General features: G+C 36.3%; 1 protein-coding gene and 1 non-coding gene across 3 annotated transcripts in view; one reads left to right on the forward strand and one right to left on the reverse strand.

Annotated features, from left to right (window-relative positions):
* RNF19A (ring finger protein 19A, RBR E3 ubiquitin protein ligase) overlaps positions 1–4,634 on the forward strand; it is a 56,791-nt gene extending 52,157 nt beyond the window's left edge. For both annotated transcript variants that reach the window (XM_069466174.1, XM_069466175.1), the window contains 3 exons: positions 337–550; positions 1,628–1,771; positions 2,429–4,634. In XM_069466174.1, coding sequence (XP_069322275.1) covers positions 337–550; positions 1,628–1,771; positions 2,429–3,119 — 1,049 coding nt within the window. In that variant the 3' untranslated portion in view covers positions 3,120–4,634. The remainder of the gene's footprint in view (positions 1–336; positions 551–1,627; positions 1,772–2,428) is intronic.
* Positions 4,635–11,706: 7,072 nt separating this feature from the next.
* On the reverse strand, positions 11,707–11,810 carry LOC138382299 (small nucleolar RNA U13). Its single transcript, XR_011233386.1, has one exon. It is a non-coding gene; the product is annotated as a small nucleolar RNA U13 (small nucleolar RNA).
* Positions 11,811–14,649: the final 2,839 nt, after the last annotated feature.

Consider the following 14,649-nt stretch of genomic DNA (forward strand, 5'->3'; position numbering starts at 1 on the left):
TAAATGACACCCTTATTGAAAACTATTGCATAATTTTCCTCCAAAGTCAGCTAAAATTTTCAACAATCAAGTTCTTTATAGAATTCCTAAATCTTCTGGATTTAAAAAAAATTCGTGACCATTTAAGATTGAAGGTTAGTCCCTGATCCAACTGTTCTCTAAAATATTTCCCTTTACTCTTACCCCATAGTTATATGTCCTTGACTCCAGATATCTTTTCCATTACTGTGTGTTACACTTTGTATAATAAAATGTCTTATCTGAAATCATAGAGGAATTTAAGAAGGGCAAATTGATAATCATACTTCATAGTTACTTTGAAATATTTGCATTTAGATACAACATCAGTAGCAGAAGCAAGACACAACCCTAGCATAGGGGAGGGAAGTGTCGGTGGTCTGACTGGCAGTTTGAGTGCAAGTGGAAGCCACATGGATCGAATAGGAGCCATTCGAGACAACCTGAGTGAAACGGCTAGCACCATGGCACTGGCTGGAGCTAGTATAACAGGAAGTCTGTCAGGAAGTGCTATGGTAAATTGTTTTAACAGGTAAGAAATAGCAGCGTGTTTTGGTTTGTATTTTTCTGCCTTCTGCTAACTATAAATTATTAATTAGAAAATTATTAATTGGGAGAATTTTGAAAACAGCATGATGATTATATATAACCCTACTATGTCAGAGTTGAAAATAGTAATGTTTAAAACAACTTCTACCAATTTTTTCAGTGCACTTGTCAGATTTTATGTTATAAATCATGCTGGAGCAGCTTCAGTGAACACTGAAGTAATAAAGGCAGTGCTTAAGCCTAGACCTTACCTTTGGGAGTAACAAGAGCTGGATGTTAGGAGATGGGACTCTGGCCGAGGCCTGGGGAATAAGTGGAGTCAGGACATCCGGGAATGCATGAACTGTGTGGGTCCTTTTATGTATTAACGGTTACTTCATTTTCACCAAGTCTTTTACCAATAGCCATATAGATAAGTAGGAAAAATTAATGTGTTTTTATCTTCTCTCGTTTTCTCTTTGATTCACTATTCTTTACTTCTGTTTATTAGCTTTGATTTCTTTTAACTGTAGGGGACAATACATGAATTAAAAGACAAGTTAGTAATATTTATCTTATTTTTAGGTAGTCTATAGAAACTCTTAAGTTATAGTGGTATATATTATTATCTCTTATTTTAAAAATTAGACGTTATTTATAGAGCCATTTTAAATACAGTTCCCCAGGATTTTTTGATTTACTGATCTGTCATGTTTCATGGTTGATAATGTACTCTGACTTTGTGTTTTGCACTGAAACATTACAAAGTGTACCACATCCTTAGTGAGAATAATGGAGCATATTTAAGTTAAAATCCTTTGTATCCTTTTTGTGTTATTCTGTTACTACCTTACTTGGCAGACAATTAATTTTTCCCATTCCCTTTGGATGGCTGATATTGTTCAGTGTGCTGCAACAGAATTTGAATAATCAAATAAGAAGAAACAAACAAACAAATAATGGTTTCTAAAATAGCTTCTTGTTACTAGGGTTCTTAACTGAATTATTTAAAGATACATATTATGGTAGTGCTGATATTATGTATAATTTTGGTTTTTATCTGATACCTCCCTCTTTTAAGATTGGAAGTACAAGCAGATGTACAGAAAGAACGGTACAGTCTGAGTGGAGAATCTGGCACAGTCAGCTTGGGAACAGTTAGTGATAATGCCAGCACCAAAGCAATGGCAGGATCCATTCTGAATTCCTACATACCATTGGACAAGTAAGGAAAAAATTGTTATAAAATCATAAGTATTTTTTAAATTAATTTTAAAGGAATTATCCCTATCATTAGACAAAATTATCATGAAAAATGGTTTACCAACTATTAAATTCTTGAGGAAAGAAAATGTGAGATGTCCAGAATAGGCAAATCCATACAGACAGAAAGTAGATTAGTGGTTGCCAGGAGCTGGGGTGGGGGCTGAGTTGGAGGGAAGAATAGGAACTTAGGAACTGGCTGCTAATGGGTATAGGTTTCTTTTAGGGATGATGAAAATGTTCTGAAGTTAGGTGATGGCGGTTGCACATGTCTGAATATACTAAAATCCACTGAATTGTGCACTTTAAGTGAATTTTATGGTATATAAATTATATCTCAATAAGGTTGTTTTTTAAAAAAAGAAGGTAGCACGGTGCCTAGAGTAGCATAAGCAATAAATGCATCTGCTACTACTATTAAAAAAATTGAAACATTATAAAAAAAGTTCTCTTTCAGGTAGTTTTTTAAGTAGTCTGTGTTCTGCATTAATATGTTCTGACAGCTTTTATATGGTGTTTGAATTTTTCACATAAAAACCCTTCCTGCTTTGCTTTCATCTGAATAAAATTAAAAAGGAAATCAGAAATTATGTTTGTATTTGTTACTTTTATGTTTCAGAGAAGGCAACAGTATGGAGGTGCAAGTAGATATTGAATCAAAGCCATCCAAATTCAGGCACAACAGTGGAAGCAGTAGTGTGGATGATGGCAGTGCCACCCGAAGTCATGCTGGTGGTTCATCCAGTGGCTTGCCTGAAGGTAAATCCAGTGCCACCAAGTGGTCCAAAGAAGCAACAGCAGCAAAAAAATCTAAAAGTGGTAAATTGAGGAAAAAGGGTAACATGAAGATAAATGAGACCAGAGAGGACATGGATGCACAGTTGTTAGAACAACAAAGCACGAACTCAAGTGAGTTTGAAGCCCCCTCCCTCAGTGACAGTATGCCATCTGTAGCAGATTCCCACTCTAGTCATTTTTCTGAATTTAGTTGTTCTGACCTAGAAAGCATGAAAACTTCTTGTAGTCATGGTTCCAGTGATTATCATGCCCGCTTTGCTACTGTTAACATTCTTCCTGAGGTAGAAAATGACCGTCTGGAAAATTCCCCACATCAGTGTAGCATATCTGTGCTTACCAAAACTGCTTCATGTTCAGAAGTTCCACAGTTGAATCATATTGCTGAAGAACATGGTAACAATGGAATAAAACCTAATGTTGATTTATATTTTGGTGATGCACTAAAAGAAACAAATAACAACCACTCACATCAGACAATGGAATTAAAAGTTGCAATTCAGACTGACATTTAGGCCCATAAATGCTGCAAAATAATTACCACTGAACAACCTTGTTTGGAGCTGGTTGAACTACATGCAACTACTTTAAGTTTCAAGTTACCAGCAAAAGCCGGGTTTCGTAATCATAATGCAGATACATTTTCTGTGTTCAGCAACGCATTGTGTTCCATGTGGATCTTAATTACCAAACTATGAAATGAAGGCTTTAAAAGTGCATTATTGTAAAGATAATAAATCTTAAGAACAAAGCATGTTTTGTGTATTTGCCACAAAACATTTCTTGAAGCACATGCTTATGTGTATTTAGATAGAAATTTGGCTTAATTTATAATCAATATAAAGTACTAATGCAGTTCTATAGCATTCTTATGAAGAAAACTTGAGGCTTAGGGATAAGTGGTTGGTGATATTTTATTGAAACCACTAAGGGATAGTGTTTAAAAGAACTTTGCAGGTTATTCTCAGTACATGATACTCTTTGTAACATTTCTATTTATATCTTGGCATCAATTTCATTTTTTTCTTCATATGCAATGTGGATATATAAAGCTTAATGCAGCCCATTTGCTACCATTTGGATACTTAGACACTTTGAGCAAGATTGTGGCAGTTTTTGCACAACTTTGAAATAGAAATACCTGGTACTCTATATATTGTATATTGTTGATGCCATCTTAGAAGAAAAATGTAAAGGTAGGTAATTAAGTACATTGACAGCAGTAAATATAATAAGATATATAAAACTGCAAAGTAAAATCCCATTAGGTTATAAGTATTACAAAAAAGTCATCTTTCCCAAAGAGGAAATTTGCACCCTGTTGATTCTTGGTGCCTTTGGGATAGACTGGGTTTTAAGGGCCTGGTTGTTTGAGGATTTTGCTGTATTGTTTTCCATAATGTCTTCTCTGGTCACCTTGGATTATATAGAAAAATGCAGCAAATAGATAAGCATGAATGTGATTAATAACAATGCTGAAAAAGTATTAGCCTACCAAAGACACACTCAGGCTTTAGTGAATAACTTTACATAACCTCAATTTTTAACACATGCGTATTTTCTCCAACCATGAAATCGAAGCACAGTGCAGAGCTTGTACCAAGTACAAAAGGTCCACTTATGGTTGGCTATTTTTTCTTTTTCTTCTGTTTATGGAAGTTGTTCAGCTGAAATAAGCAGAAGTTGGCCAAAATACTGCCTGTACTGTTAACTTCCTGTATAATTCACTTAAATAAAGTAGGTTAACCTCAATGATAGCAGTTAAAATGTCCTATCTTATGTGTTTCTTTTAAGTATTACCAGTATGGTGCTACTGAGCATTTTCTTTTCATAAAAAGAAAAATGCCATGGGCTGCAGTCTTCTTCCATCACGTTTGCTCACCAGGTCCATTAATACGCTTAAAACACTAGTGCCAGTTATTTTATTTGATAATGCTTATTATGGTATTTGTATATTTGTTTGCATTCCAATTTTGTTCAATAATGAGTGTGTAAACTGCATACGTGAAATAAATGTAAATACTAATGTATTGCTGCCTTTTGGTGTGTGCACAGGTGTTTTTTTAAGAATAGGAATAGTCATTGGCTATGTAGTAGTCATAAATATTGTAAGCCATTGAGATGAGTTTGCCTTCTGGTCTCAGCCCAAAGGGAAACATTTGCTGAACTTTTCAACAGTGTTAGAAACTATCTTTTCTTCATATCTAATTCCTGCCTTTCTTTATTCATTATTTTTTAAAGTAAATTTGTTGAGTTTAACTTGAGTAAAAAGATCTATCATTAAATTGTGAAAAGAGCTCAGTATTATAAGTATTCACCTTAGAAAAGTAAAAAGATCTTATTTTATTTTATTTTATTTTATTTTATTTTTTGAGACAGAGTCTTGCTCTGTTGCCTGGGCTAGAGTGAGTGCCGTGGCGTCAGCCTAGCTCACAGCAACCTCAAACTCCTGGGCTTAAGCAATCCTTCTGCCTCAACCTCCTGAGTAGCTGGGACTACAGGCATGCACCACCATGACCGGCTAATTTTTTTCTATATATATATTTTTTAGTTGGCCAGATTATTTCTCTCTATTTTTAGTAGAGATGGGGGTCTCGCCCTTGCTCAGGCTGGTCTCGAACTCCTGACCTCGAGCGATCCACCCGCCTCGGCCTCCCAGAGTGCTAGGATTACAGGCATGAGCCACCGCGCCCAGCTGAGTAAAAAGATCTTAAAAGACTAGTTTAAAAGATTCAACTCTGGCAACATTAGATTATGAAACTTGAGCCATTTATATTCAACATAACAGTAATCAAATGTTTTCTATTCTTTTAGCTTCTATAAAATGCATAGATGGTTTTTCTGATTTCCTGGTACACAGATAATACTTCATGAAAATGATCTGTATGAATATATTGACTGCCTTCTTGACATTTCTGTAAAAGGCTAAATATGAAATGGAAAGCTAAATGATTTTAGGAGGAATACAACAAAAGTGATGACATTTGAGAGGCCAGTGCGTTCAGTTCGCCCTGTCCTCTTCTGCTTGTATCCCACAACCAGTACCACCACTTTCATTTTCATTTAGACTTCAACTGGCTTCAAAAGTTCCTTGTCTCTGCCGGGTGCGGTGGCTCACGCCTGTAATCCTAGCACTCTGGGAGGCTGAGGCGGGAGGATCGCTCGAGGTCAGGAGTTCGAGACCAGCCTGAGCAAGAGCGAGACCCTGTCTCTACTAAAAATAGAAAGAAATTATCTGGCCAACTAAAAATATATATAGAAAAAATTAGCCGGGCATGGTGGCGCATGCCTGTAGTCCCAGCTACTCGGAAGGCTGAGGCAGTAGGATTACTTGAGCCCAGGAGTTTGAGGTTGCTGTGAGCTAGGCTGACGCCACGGCACTCTAGCCTGGGCAACAGACTCTGTCTCAAAAAAAAAAAAAAAAAACGGTCCTTGTCTTCCCAGATCGTTCAAACTTAGATTAATTTAGGACTGAGCCAGATTCCCCTGGAGCTCAACTCTGGGCTAGCCTAGAACAAGAGAATACCAGGGTATTTAAGACAAACCTTAACTCACTGAAATATTTTTAAAACCCTTTGTACTTTTTCTTTAAGTCCTATAAGAAAAATCACTTGGCAGTGAGAAAAGAATACAAAGATGATAATAGTGTGCCGTACTGTTGATTATGTAGACTACCAGTTTAACTGGTGGATTCTCTTAAATATACAAATTCCCAGCTTCAGAACACTGAATTAATTAGCTTTTTATGCTAAATGCACGTAATCCATCACTTGTAACTTATTTTTGCTAGAAATTGGGTTAATTTGTAAATAAGTAAGATTTCCCATAGCATATTGTCTCTAGACTTAGATCACCAAAAGATAAAGTATATGTTGAAAACCATCAGAGTTATTAATTCCCACATGGGTGTGAGCAAGATAACTACTGCTTCATAGATCATTTTGCCTTTGCATTCAGAGTCATCAGGATTCTCAAGGCTACATTTTATATGGTTCATTTTGTATGGATTTGTTGTTTCATTTATTTCCCTTATTAAACTGTGAGGCATCATTACTAAAAGCCAATGTTTATATACTGGTTGATTTTGAATGCCCAAAATGTATTCTAAATTTGGGGAGAGTTATGTTATTTAGGTAGTTATTTAATAGATGAATAGTGAAAGGGAGTTTGCAGTTTTTAAATTTAGTTCAAATTGAATCACTATACTTCATATGCTACTCAGAATTTTTGTTATTTCTACCAATTTATTTATTAATTCAACAAAGTAACGAAGTAGATGCTGGAAAGATAGCATAATACCAAATAAATATTCTGGCTCCAAAGAGCTTATAGTTGGAAGAAAGACAAAAATATCACATACCTTAAAATAATGTAACCAGATGTAAAATAATAGCCGGATGATGGTTGCTATGAAAAATTTGAGGCAGGGGTGATAGAGTGACTGAGGTTATTGGGAAGTAGTACTGTTTTATACAGGGCAAACAGGAAAGATCTCTGCTTAGAGGACATTTGCGCAAAGATTTAAAGGAAGTGAAGAGGGAGCCATGTAGACATAACCTGGTGAACGAGCATTTCAGAAACACATCTTCTCCAAGGTGAGTTAATGGACAATTTCGACATCAATCTTGGAATTTGAGTTTGATATCTAGCAGGGCAAGTCTGCCACCTTGTTTTTCTTGACTGTTTTTGGTACTTTACATTTCCATAAACATCTTAGAATAACCTTTGAGTTCCACCAATTTTGATTGGTTTACATTGAATCTATAATTATCCTTATAGAAGCCTTTTACATCTTTTGTTGCATTTTATTCCCAGGTACTTGATATTTTTTATACTATTATAATAGTATCTTTTTAAAATGTCATTTTCTGTTTATTACTGATAGTATATAGAAATACCATTGATTTTATATAATTTATAGATCTTACTCTTTTATTTCTAATAGTTTATCTCTAGTTGTTTGTGATATCTGTGTACACAATCATCATTTTTGAATATTTTTATTTAATAAACACATTTAAAGTGCTTTGAAGTATCACTTTCTAAGCACTTTTAAAATATTAACTTATTTACTCCTCAGAACAAACGTGTGAAGGTACACTTATTATCTCTGCTTTACAATTGAGGTGACTGAGGCCAGAAGCAGTGGCTCATGTCTGTAATCCCAGCACTCTGGCAGGCTGAGGAGGGAGGATTGCTTGAGACCAGGAGTTCAAGACCAGCCTGAGCAAGAGCAAGACCCTGTCTCTACAGAAAAATAGAAAAATTAGCCAGGCATGGTGGCATATACCTGTTCTGGCTACCCGGGAGACTGAGGCAGGAGGATCACTTGAGCTCAGGAGTTTGAGGTTGCAGTGAGCTATGATGATGCTACTGTAATCTAGCTGGGGCAACAGAGCAAGACTCTGTCTCAAAAACAAAACAAAATAAAACAAAACAAATGAGGTAACTGAGGCACAGAGATACTAAGTACTTTGCCCAGACTTGCATAGCTGGTAAGTGGCAGAGATGGGATTCAAATTGTTTCGTTTCTTCCCCTTAAATCATATCCTTCTTTTCTTTTCTTTTTTTTTTTTTTTTTTTTGAGACAGAGTCTTGCTTTGTTGCCCGGGCTAGAGTGAGTGCCGTGGCGTCAGCCTAGCTCACAGCAACCTCAAACTCCTGGGCTTAAGCAATCCTACTGCCTCAGCCTCCCGAGTCTGGGACTACAGGCATGTGCCACCATGCCCGGCTAATTTTTTCTATATATATTTTTAGCTGTCCATATAATTTCTTTCTATTTTTAGTAGAGATGGGGTCTCGCTCTTGCTCAGGCTGGTCTCGAACTCCTGAGCTCAAACTATCCGCCCACCTCGGCCTCCCAGAGTGCTAGGATTACAGGCGTGAGCCACCGCGCCCAGCCTCATTATATCCTTTATTTCTTTTTCTGGCCCATTTGCACTGGCTAGGACTTCTAGTGTATAATGCTGAATAGCAGTGATCATGGAGCATTGTTTACTTGTTAATCTCAAAGGGAAACCTTTCATTGTTTCAACCATTAATTATGATACCTGCTGCAAATATATTTGTAGATACCCTTTATTAAATTTGGTAAATTCTCTTCTAACTCCTAGTTTGCCAAGAGTTCTTACCTTGGCAAATATGTTGAATTTTATTGGCTGTTCTTTTTGCATGTGTCATACAGTTGTGATTTATTACTTTAATGTGTTAATGTGGTAAATTAAATTTTTCTAATATTAACCTGAGATAAACTTCAGTATCAGGGTAAAATTGGAATGATGTCTTCCTTGAATGTTTGGGAGAAATTGCTGTTAAGGCTACTTGGGCTTGAATTGTTTGTTTTTTCATCTCATGGAGAGCTAGGTTTTCAGGATTAGGAAGCAGCTCATTTTCATCTATATAATAATGAGCAGTATGAAAAGGAAGTCTCTCTCTTCTGTAAGAGTTAACTAATTCTAGAATATGTGGGCCGGCTGGTGAAAATATAGTCTTACTTTTACTTACTTTTGTCTCTTTCCAGCCTTTTGCCTAAAGAGCATTGGAGCACCTGTTTCTGCTACCTATTGTCCTGTGTGAAGGGGGTAAAACTTAGATATTACACAATACCGGGTGTACCAAGTACCCCTAAATTCTTAATTCTGTATTTAAGATACTAGGAAAACAAACTTTTTTTTTTTTTTTTGGAGACAGAGTCTCCCTCGATTGCCCAGGCTGGAGTACGATGGTGTTACAGCTCACTATAACCTCAAGCTCCTGGGCTCAAGCAATCCTCCTGCCTCGGTCTCACGAGCAGCTGCAGCTACAGGTGTGCATCGTCATGCCTGGATAATTTTTTAATTTTTTGTAGAGATGGGGTCTTGCTATGTTGCTCAGGCTTGTCTCAAACTCCTGGCATCAAATGATCCTCCAGCCTTGGCCATCCAGAGTGCTGGGATTACAGGTGTGAGCCACCGCGCCCCGGCCAGAAAACACATCTTAAGAAAAGAACGAAACTCTAGGCTCTTGAGGGCAGGAACCTTGTCTTTCCTTTTATTTTTCTTATACTTACAGTGTTTACTTCATATTTGAAGAGGAAGTTAAGGATAAGCTTGCTATGATGCATGGGACAGAAGAATAACAGCTAAAGGAATGAGGATGTTGTGGACTTGCCTCAGAGTTGACCAATTACTTCATCATACTGTACAGTAAAATAAGTTGCTTGAAACAATACAGTGGCTGAAAGGCAGTCACTTTTAACAAGGTTTTATACCAAATATGTTTATAAATATTGTGGAACATGTGACAGCCACTGAAATGTAATTGTTCAGGGTTAATAAAAGGCATTTTAATTTTGCTTTTGGGGACTTTTTGTTGTTTAAAGAAAATGTAATACTTTCAGCTAAAGAAATCATAGTTGCTTTAAAGGTAACATAAACATGTTTTAGAGACAATTATTGAAAGTTTAAGTAAAATATGCACAAAACGATTTATTTCCCTATCCTTCTTTTTTCCTTTCCTTCCCTTTTTGCTTTGTTCCCCCCCACTTCTGTACCCCTTCCCACATTACCTTCACATAACCAGCACAAGTAACCAAATATGTATGATGCCACAGTTTTCAACATGTTGGTACAGTTATACACAATGCATATATCTTGATTTTCTGAGTAATAGCTTCAGGAAATCTTTCCAAGTCAACTATATAGCTCCAACTCATTCTTTTTAATAACTACTTAAAAATTCTATGGCATAGATGTGCTGCAGTTATTCAAACATTCTCATATTGATGAGCATTCACTTTGTTGTGTTTTTTCCTCACTACAGAACACTAAAAGAGCCAGGCGTGGTGGCATGCCTGTAGTCCCAGCTACTTGGGAGGCCGAGGCAGCAAGCAGATTGCTTGGGCCTAGGAGTTTGAAACCACCTTGGGTGATATAGTGAGACCTTGTCTCAGAAAAACAAAACAAAACACTGCAAGAAACATTCTAATACATGGAAAGGTTGGTTACCAGATTGCCTTCCAAAAAAGGCTGTCAAAATTTATAATCCACTAACACTACCTGAGTTCCCTTCTCCCTGCATTCCACCAATAATAGATATTAGAGCTTTATAATTTTGGCAACACTATTTGGTATAAAGTAGTATCTATTACCTGATTTTACATTTTCCTGACTAGTAAATTTGTACATCTTTTCATGTTTTGTCGTTGTTGTTGTTGTTGTTGTTGTTGGTCTGAGGCAGGGTCGGGGGGCTTGAGGGTGGTATTTGAATTTGCTGTTTTGTAGATTGGCTATTACATCCTTTGCCTGTTTTCTTTTGGGTTGTTTTCTCCTTATCAGTTTGAAAGAGATTTTTGTATACTATAGCTGTTAGCAGTCTGACTCTTGTCGTATTTTTCTCTGAATCTAGCATTTGACTGTTGACTTCAATAGCTTTGTGGGTGTGCATGCACACATTCTATTTTATTCTTAAACTTTTTATTTTGGAATATTTTTAGATTTACAGAAAAGTTGCAAAGATAGTTCAGAGACTTCACATACACTCTTCACCCATACATTATTTTTTTGAAATATGAAGGCTATATTGTCAGTGTGTTTAATTGTAATATTTCAGACCTTCTGGTCATGGTTAAGTTCTCCTTTCATCCTAAATTGTACTTGTCTCTTGCGAGACTTTTTGGTATTTTCTTGTGAAATTTTTAATTTTTTACATTTGCTTTAATCTGTCTTGAATTTATCTTAGCATTTGGTATAATATAGAGGTCCAGTTTTATTTTCTTCCAGATGGAAAGCCATTTGTGATGACACTATTTGTTAAATAATCTGTTCTTTTCCCATTGATTTCAATACTACATTTATACTGGAATCCATTTGTAGATTTCTACCAAAAAAACTGCTTTTGATTTTGATTGAGATACCATTAAACCTTTATATCAATTTGGGATAAACTGGTTTCTTAACAGTATTGAGTCTTCCTAGCCCACGAATACAGCATATCCTTTTATTTAGTTCTTTAATTTCTTGCAACAATATTTTGTAGTTTTCGGTGTACAGATCTTCTAAAAATCTCAATTTGTGATTTTTCATTTCTAGTATATAGAAATACAATTGATTTTTTTTCTTTTCACATTAAACGGGTAATGTGCTAACAACCTAACAAGGTTTGAGGGAGGCACATCTCACACATGCACGTGAACACCCAGTCATCATACTTGGGAACTACAAAAGGATCTAGAATTGATTTTTGTATATTTATCTTGAATCCTACAACTTTGTAAGTAACATTAATTCTTGCTGGTTCTTTTTGGTAGATTCTATAGGATTTTTTATATAGATAATTATGTTTGCAAATAAAAAGACAGTTTTACTTCTTCCTTTCCAAACTGTATGCCTTTTATAACTTTTTTCCCCTCCTTATTGTACCAGCTTCAACCTCCAGTACAATGTTAAATAGGAATGGTAATAGTGGACATCTTTACCTCATTTCTAATCACGGGGTGGAAATACTTAGTCTTTCACTCTTCCTTAACTTTTATTCCTCTGGGTAAGTTCTTGACAAGCTCAAATGGGTGGCCTTTCAGGACTGATGGAAGACCCCAGAGTTTGCATCTGAATTGTTCACTACCTTGGGTAGTTTATTCTTTTTTTTCTCTCATTTTTTTAAAATTGAGATATAGTTCACATACCATAAAATTCACACTTTAAAAATAAATGTACAATTCAGTGTTTTCAGTGTATTCACAAGGTTGCACAACCATCACTACTATCTAATTCTGGAACATTTTCATCATCCCCAAAAGAAACCCTGTATCCATTAGCAGTAAGTTCCCATTCTCCCTTCCTCTCAGTCCCTGGAAACCACTAATTTACTTTCTATCTGTATGGATTTGTCCATTCTGGACATTTTATATAAAAGTAATCATAAAATGTGGCCTTCTGTGTCTAGCTTTCTTCACTTCTCAATGCTTTCAAAGTTCATCCATGGAGCAGCATGTATTGCTACCTCATTCTTCATTATGGCTGAATAATATTCTATTGTTTGGATAATACCACATTCTTGTTTATCCATTCATCAGTTAGTTGATGGACATTTGGACCGTTTCCACTTTTTGGCTATTATGAATAATCCTGCTATGAACATTCGTGTACAAGTTTTTGCATGAACATACGTTTTCAATTTTCTTGAGTATAATACTAGGAGTTTTGGAATTGTTGGGTCAAATGGAAACTCTGTGTAACTTTTTGAGGAACTGCCAAAATGTTTTCCAGAGCAGCTGCACCATTTTACATTCCAGTCAGCAATGTATGGGGTTTCTAATTTCTCCACATCCTCACCAATACTTATTGCCCATCTTTTTTATTTATAGCCATCCCAATGAAATCTTTGCCCTTGTTCTAGCACAAATATGAATTGTGATCAAAATGGTGTTTATTGAAGTAGTCCTCCTCCCAACCCACTGCTTAATTATAGCAAATAATTAGTTGTATTTTACAGGTGGGAAACTGACATAGAAGAGGTCAGAGTCTCTTGCCAATTTTTTCCAAATGAAGTATAAATTCATTAAAATCAGGGCCATCTTTTTTATTTACGGTCCACAATACTTTATTCAGAGGGTCATAAATAGTGCAATTGAGATATTAATTATTGCACACTCAGCTTCTTTGCCAGTAGGTCATAAATTCCAACTTTCTAAGAATCACAAGAGATATTTTTATATTCCCCACCCCCTGGTCTGTAAATTTTCGAGTGACCCTATACAAACATTCCAAGAATGAGAAATATTTAGAGTGTCATTGAAAGCTTCTCAGTAATAGGAACTCTCTAGTCTAAACTCTGGAAACAAGAGCACCAATAGGACAGTGTCCTCTAGATTCATTAATTCAACAAACATTTACTAAGCGCCAACCAGCCTATGCCAGACTCTGAATGTACAACTGTTTGTGTGTGTTGGCTCACCCTCAAAACAGTGACAGGTGGAAAAGAAAGATGCTTACTATTACAAATAGATTCTCTGTGCAGTTCAACTTGTGGAGTAATCTCTTGGCTGCTGTAACAGGACTAATTTCCAGAAGATGGCACCAGAGGTCCAAGGCCAGCTAACTCTCTGGCTATAATATTTCTATTGGAGGGGTCATAATGTGCATTTATTATCCAGTAAACAGCTTGTTAAGGTGTCCACAGTATTTGAAAAGAGCTTTCTTATCCTTTCCTAACAACATAGGTGAGATAATTACACTTACTGGAAGAAAGCAGTTATACATACACATGGAAAGAAAGATAAGGTACTTATTAAGAACCACCAGGCATTTTTCACAAACCACAAATTACAACTCTGAATGCTAGAAGGATATCCCCATTTTTGCAGATGAGGAAACTAAAGATTGTCATGTCAGGTCATAAAGCTCCTAAGTAGAGCTGGGATTTGATTCCAGGTTTATCTGATGCCAAGACTATGCTCTTAAGCAGTTTCCCACTCCTACCTAAACTCTATTGGCAGAATTGGGCATGTGGCCCCAAACAATCACAAAGAAGCTAAAAAGTAAAAGTAAGAAGGGGAAGAAAATCAGGTTATTAGTGAAGAGTGGTAATGCGTGACTCACAAAGGAACTACTTGTTATAATTAAAACTCTGATATTTTCTGCCATTTTATATGTGGCATGCAACTTTCTGTTCTAGGTATCACAAACCCTATGTTCCACTAATATTAAGATTACGTGTAGCTTCCTGAACATGCCAAGTTATTCACACCTTCATTCAAACTGCACCTTGAATATGCACCCTGATGCCCTTGCATCTTGTTTCTCTGCCTGGCATGTCCTTTTCTCTTGCCCATATGACAAACTCAAGCTGTGGCATTACTTCTCTCTTGAAACCTTTCCTAACCCTCTCACAGGCAGGCCCAGGCACTCCTGCTTTTGTGTTGTCACTGTAGATACTTATATTAGTATACAATTTACATATCCATTCACTAATCTGTAATTCTTTTTTTTTTTTTTTTTAGAGACAGGGTCTCACTGTATCACCCAGGCTGGAGTGCAATGGCATGATCATAGCTTGCTGCAGCCTCAA

This window comes from Eulemur rufifrons, chromosome 3 (genome assembly GCF_041146395.1).
Source record: "Eulemur rufifrons isolate Redbay chromosome 3, OSU_ERuf_1, whole genome shotgun sequence".
Lineage (NCBI taxonomy): Eukaryota > Metazoa > Chordata > Mammalia > Primates > Lemuridae > Eulemur > Eulemur rufifrons.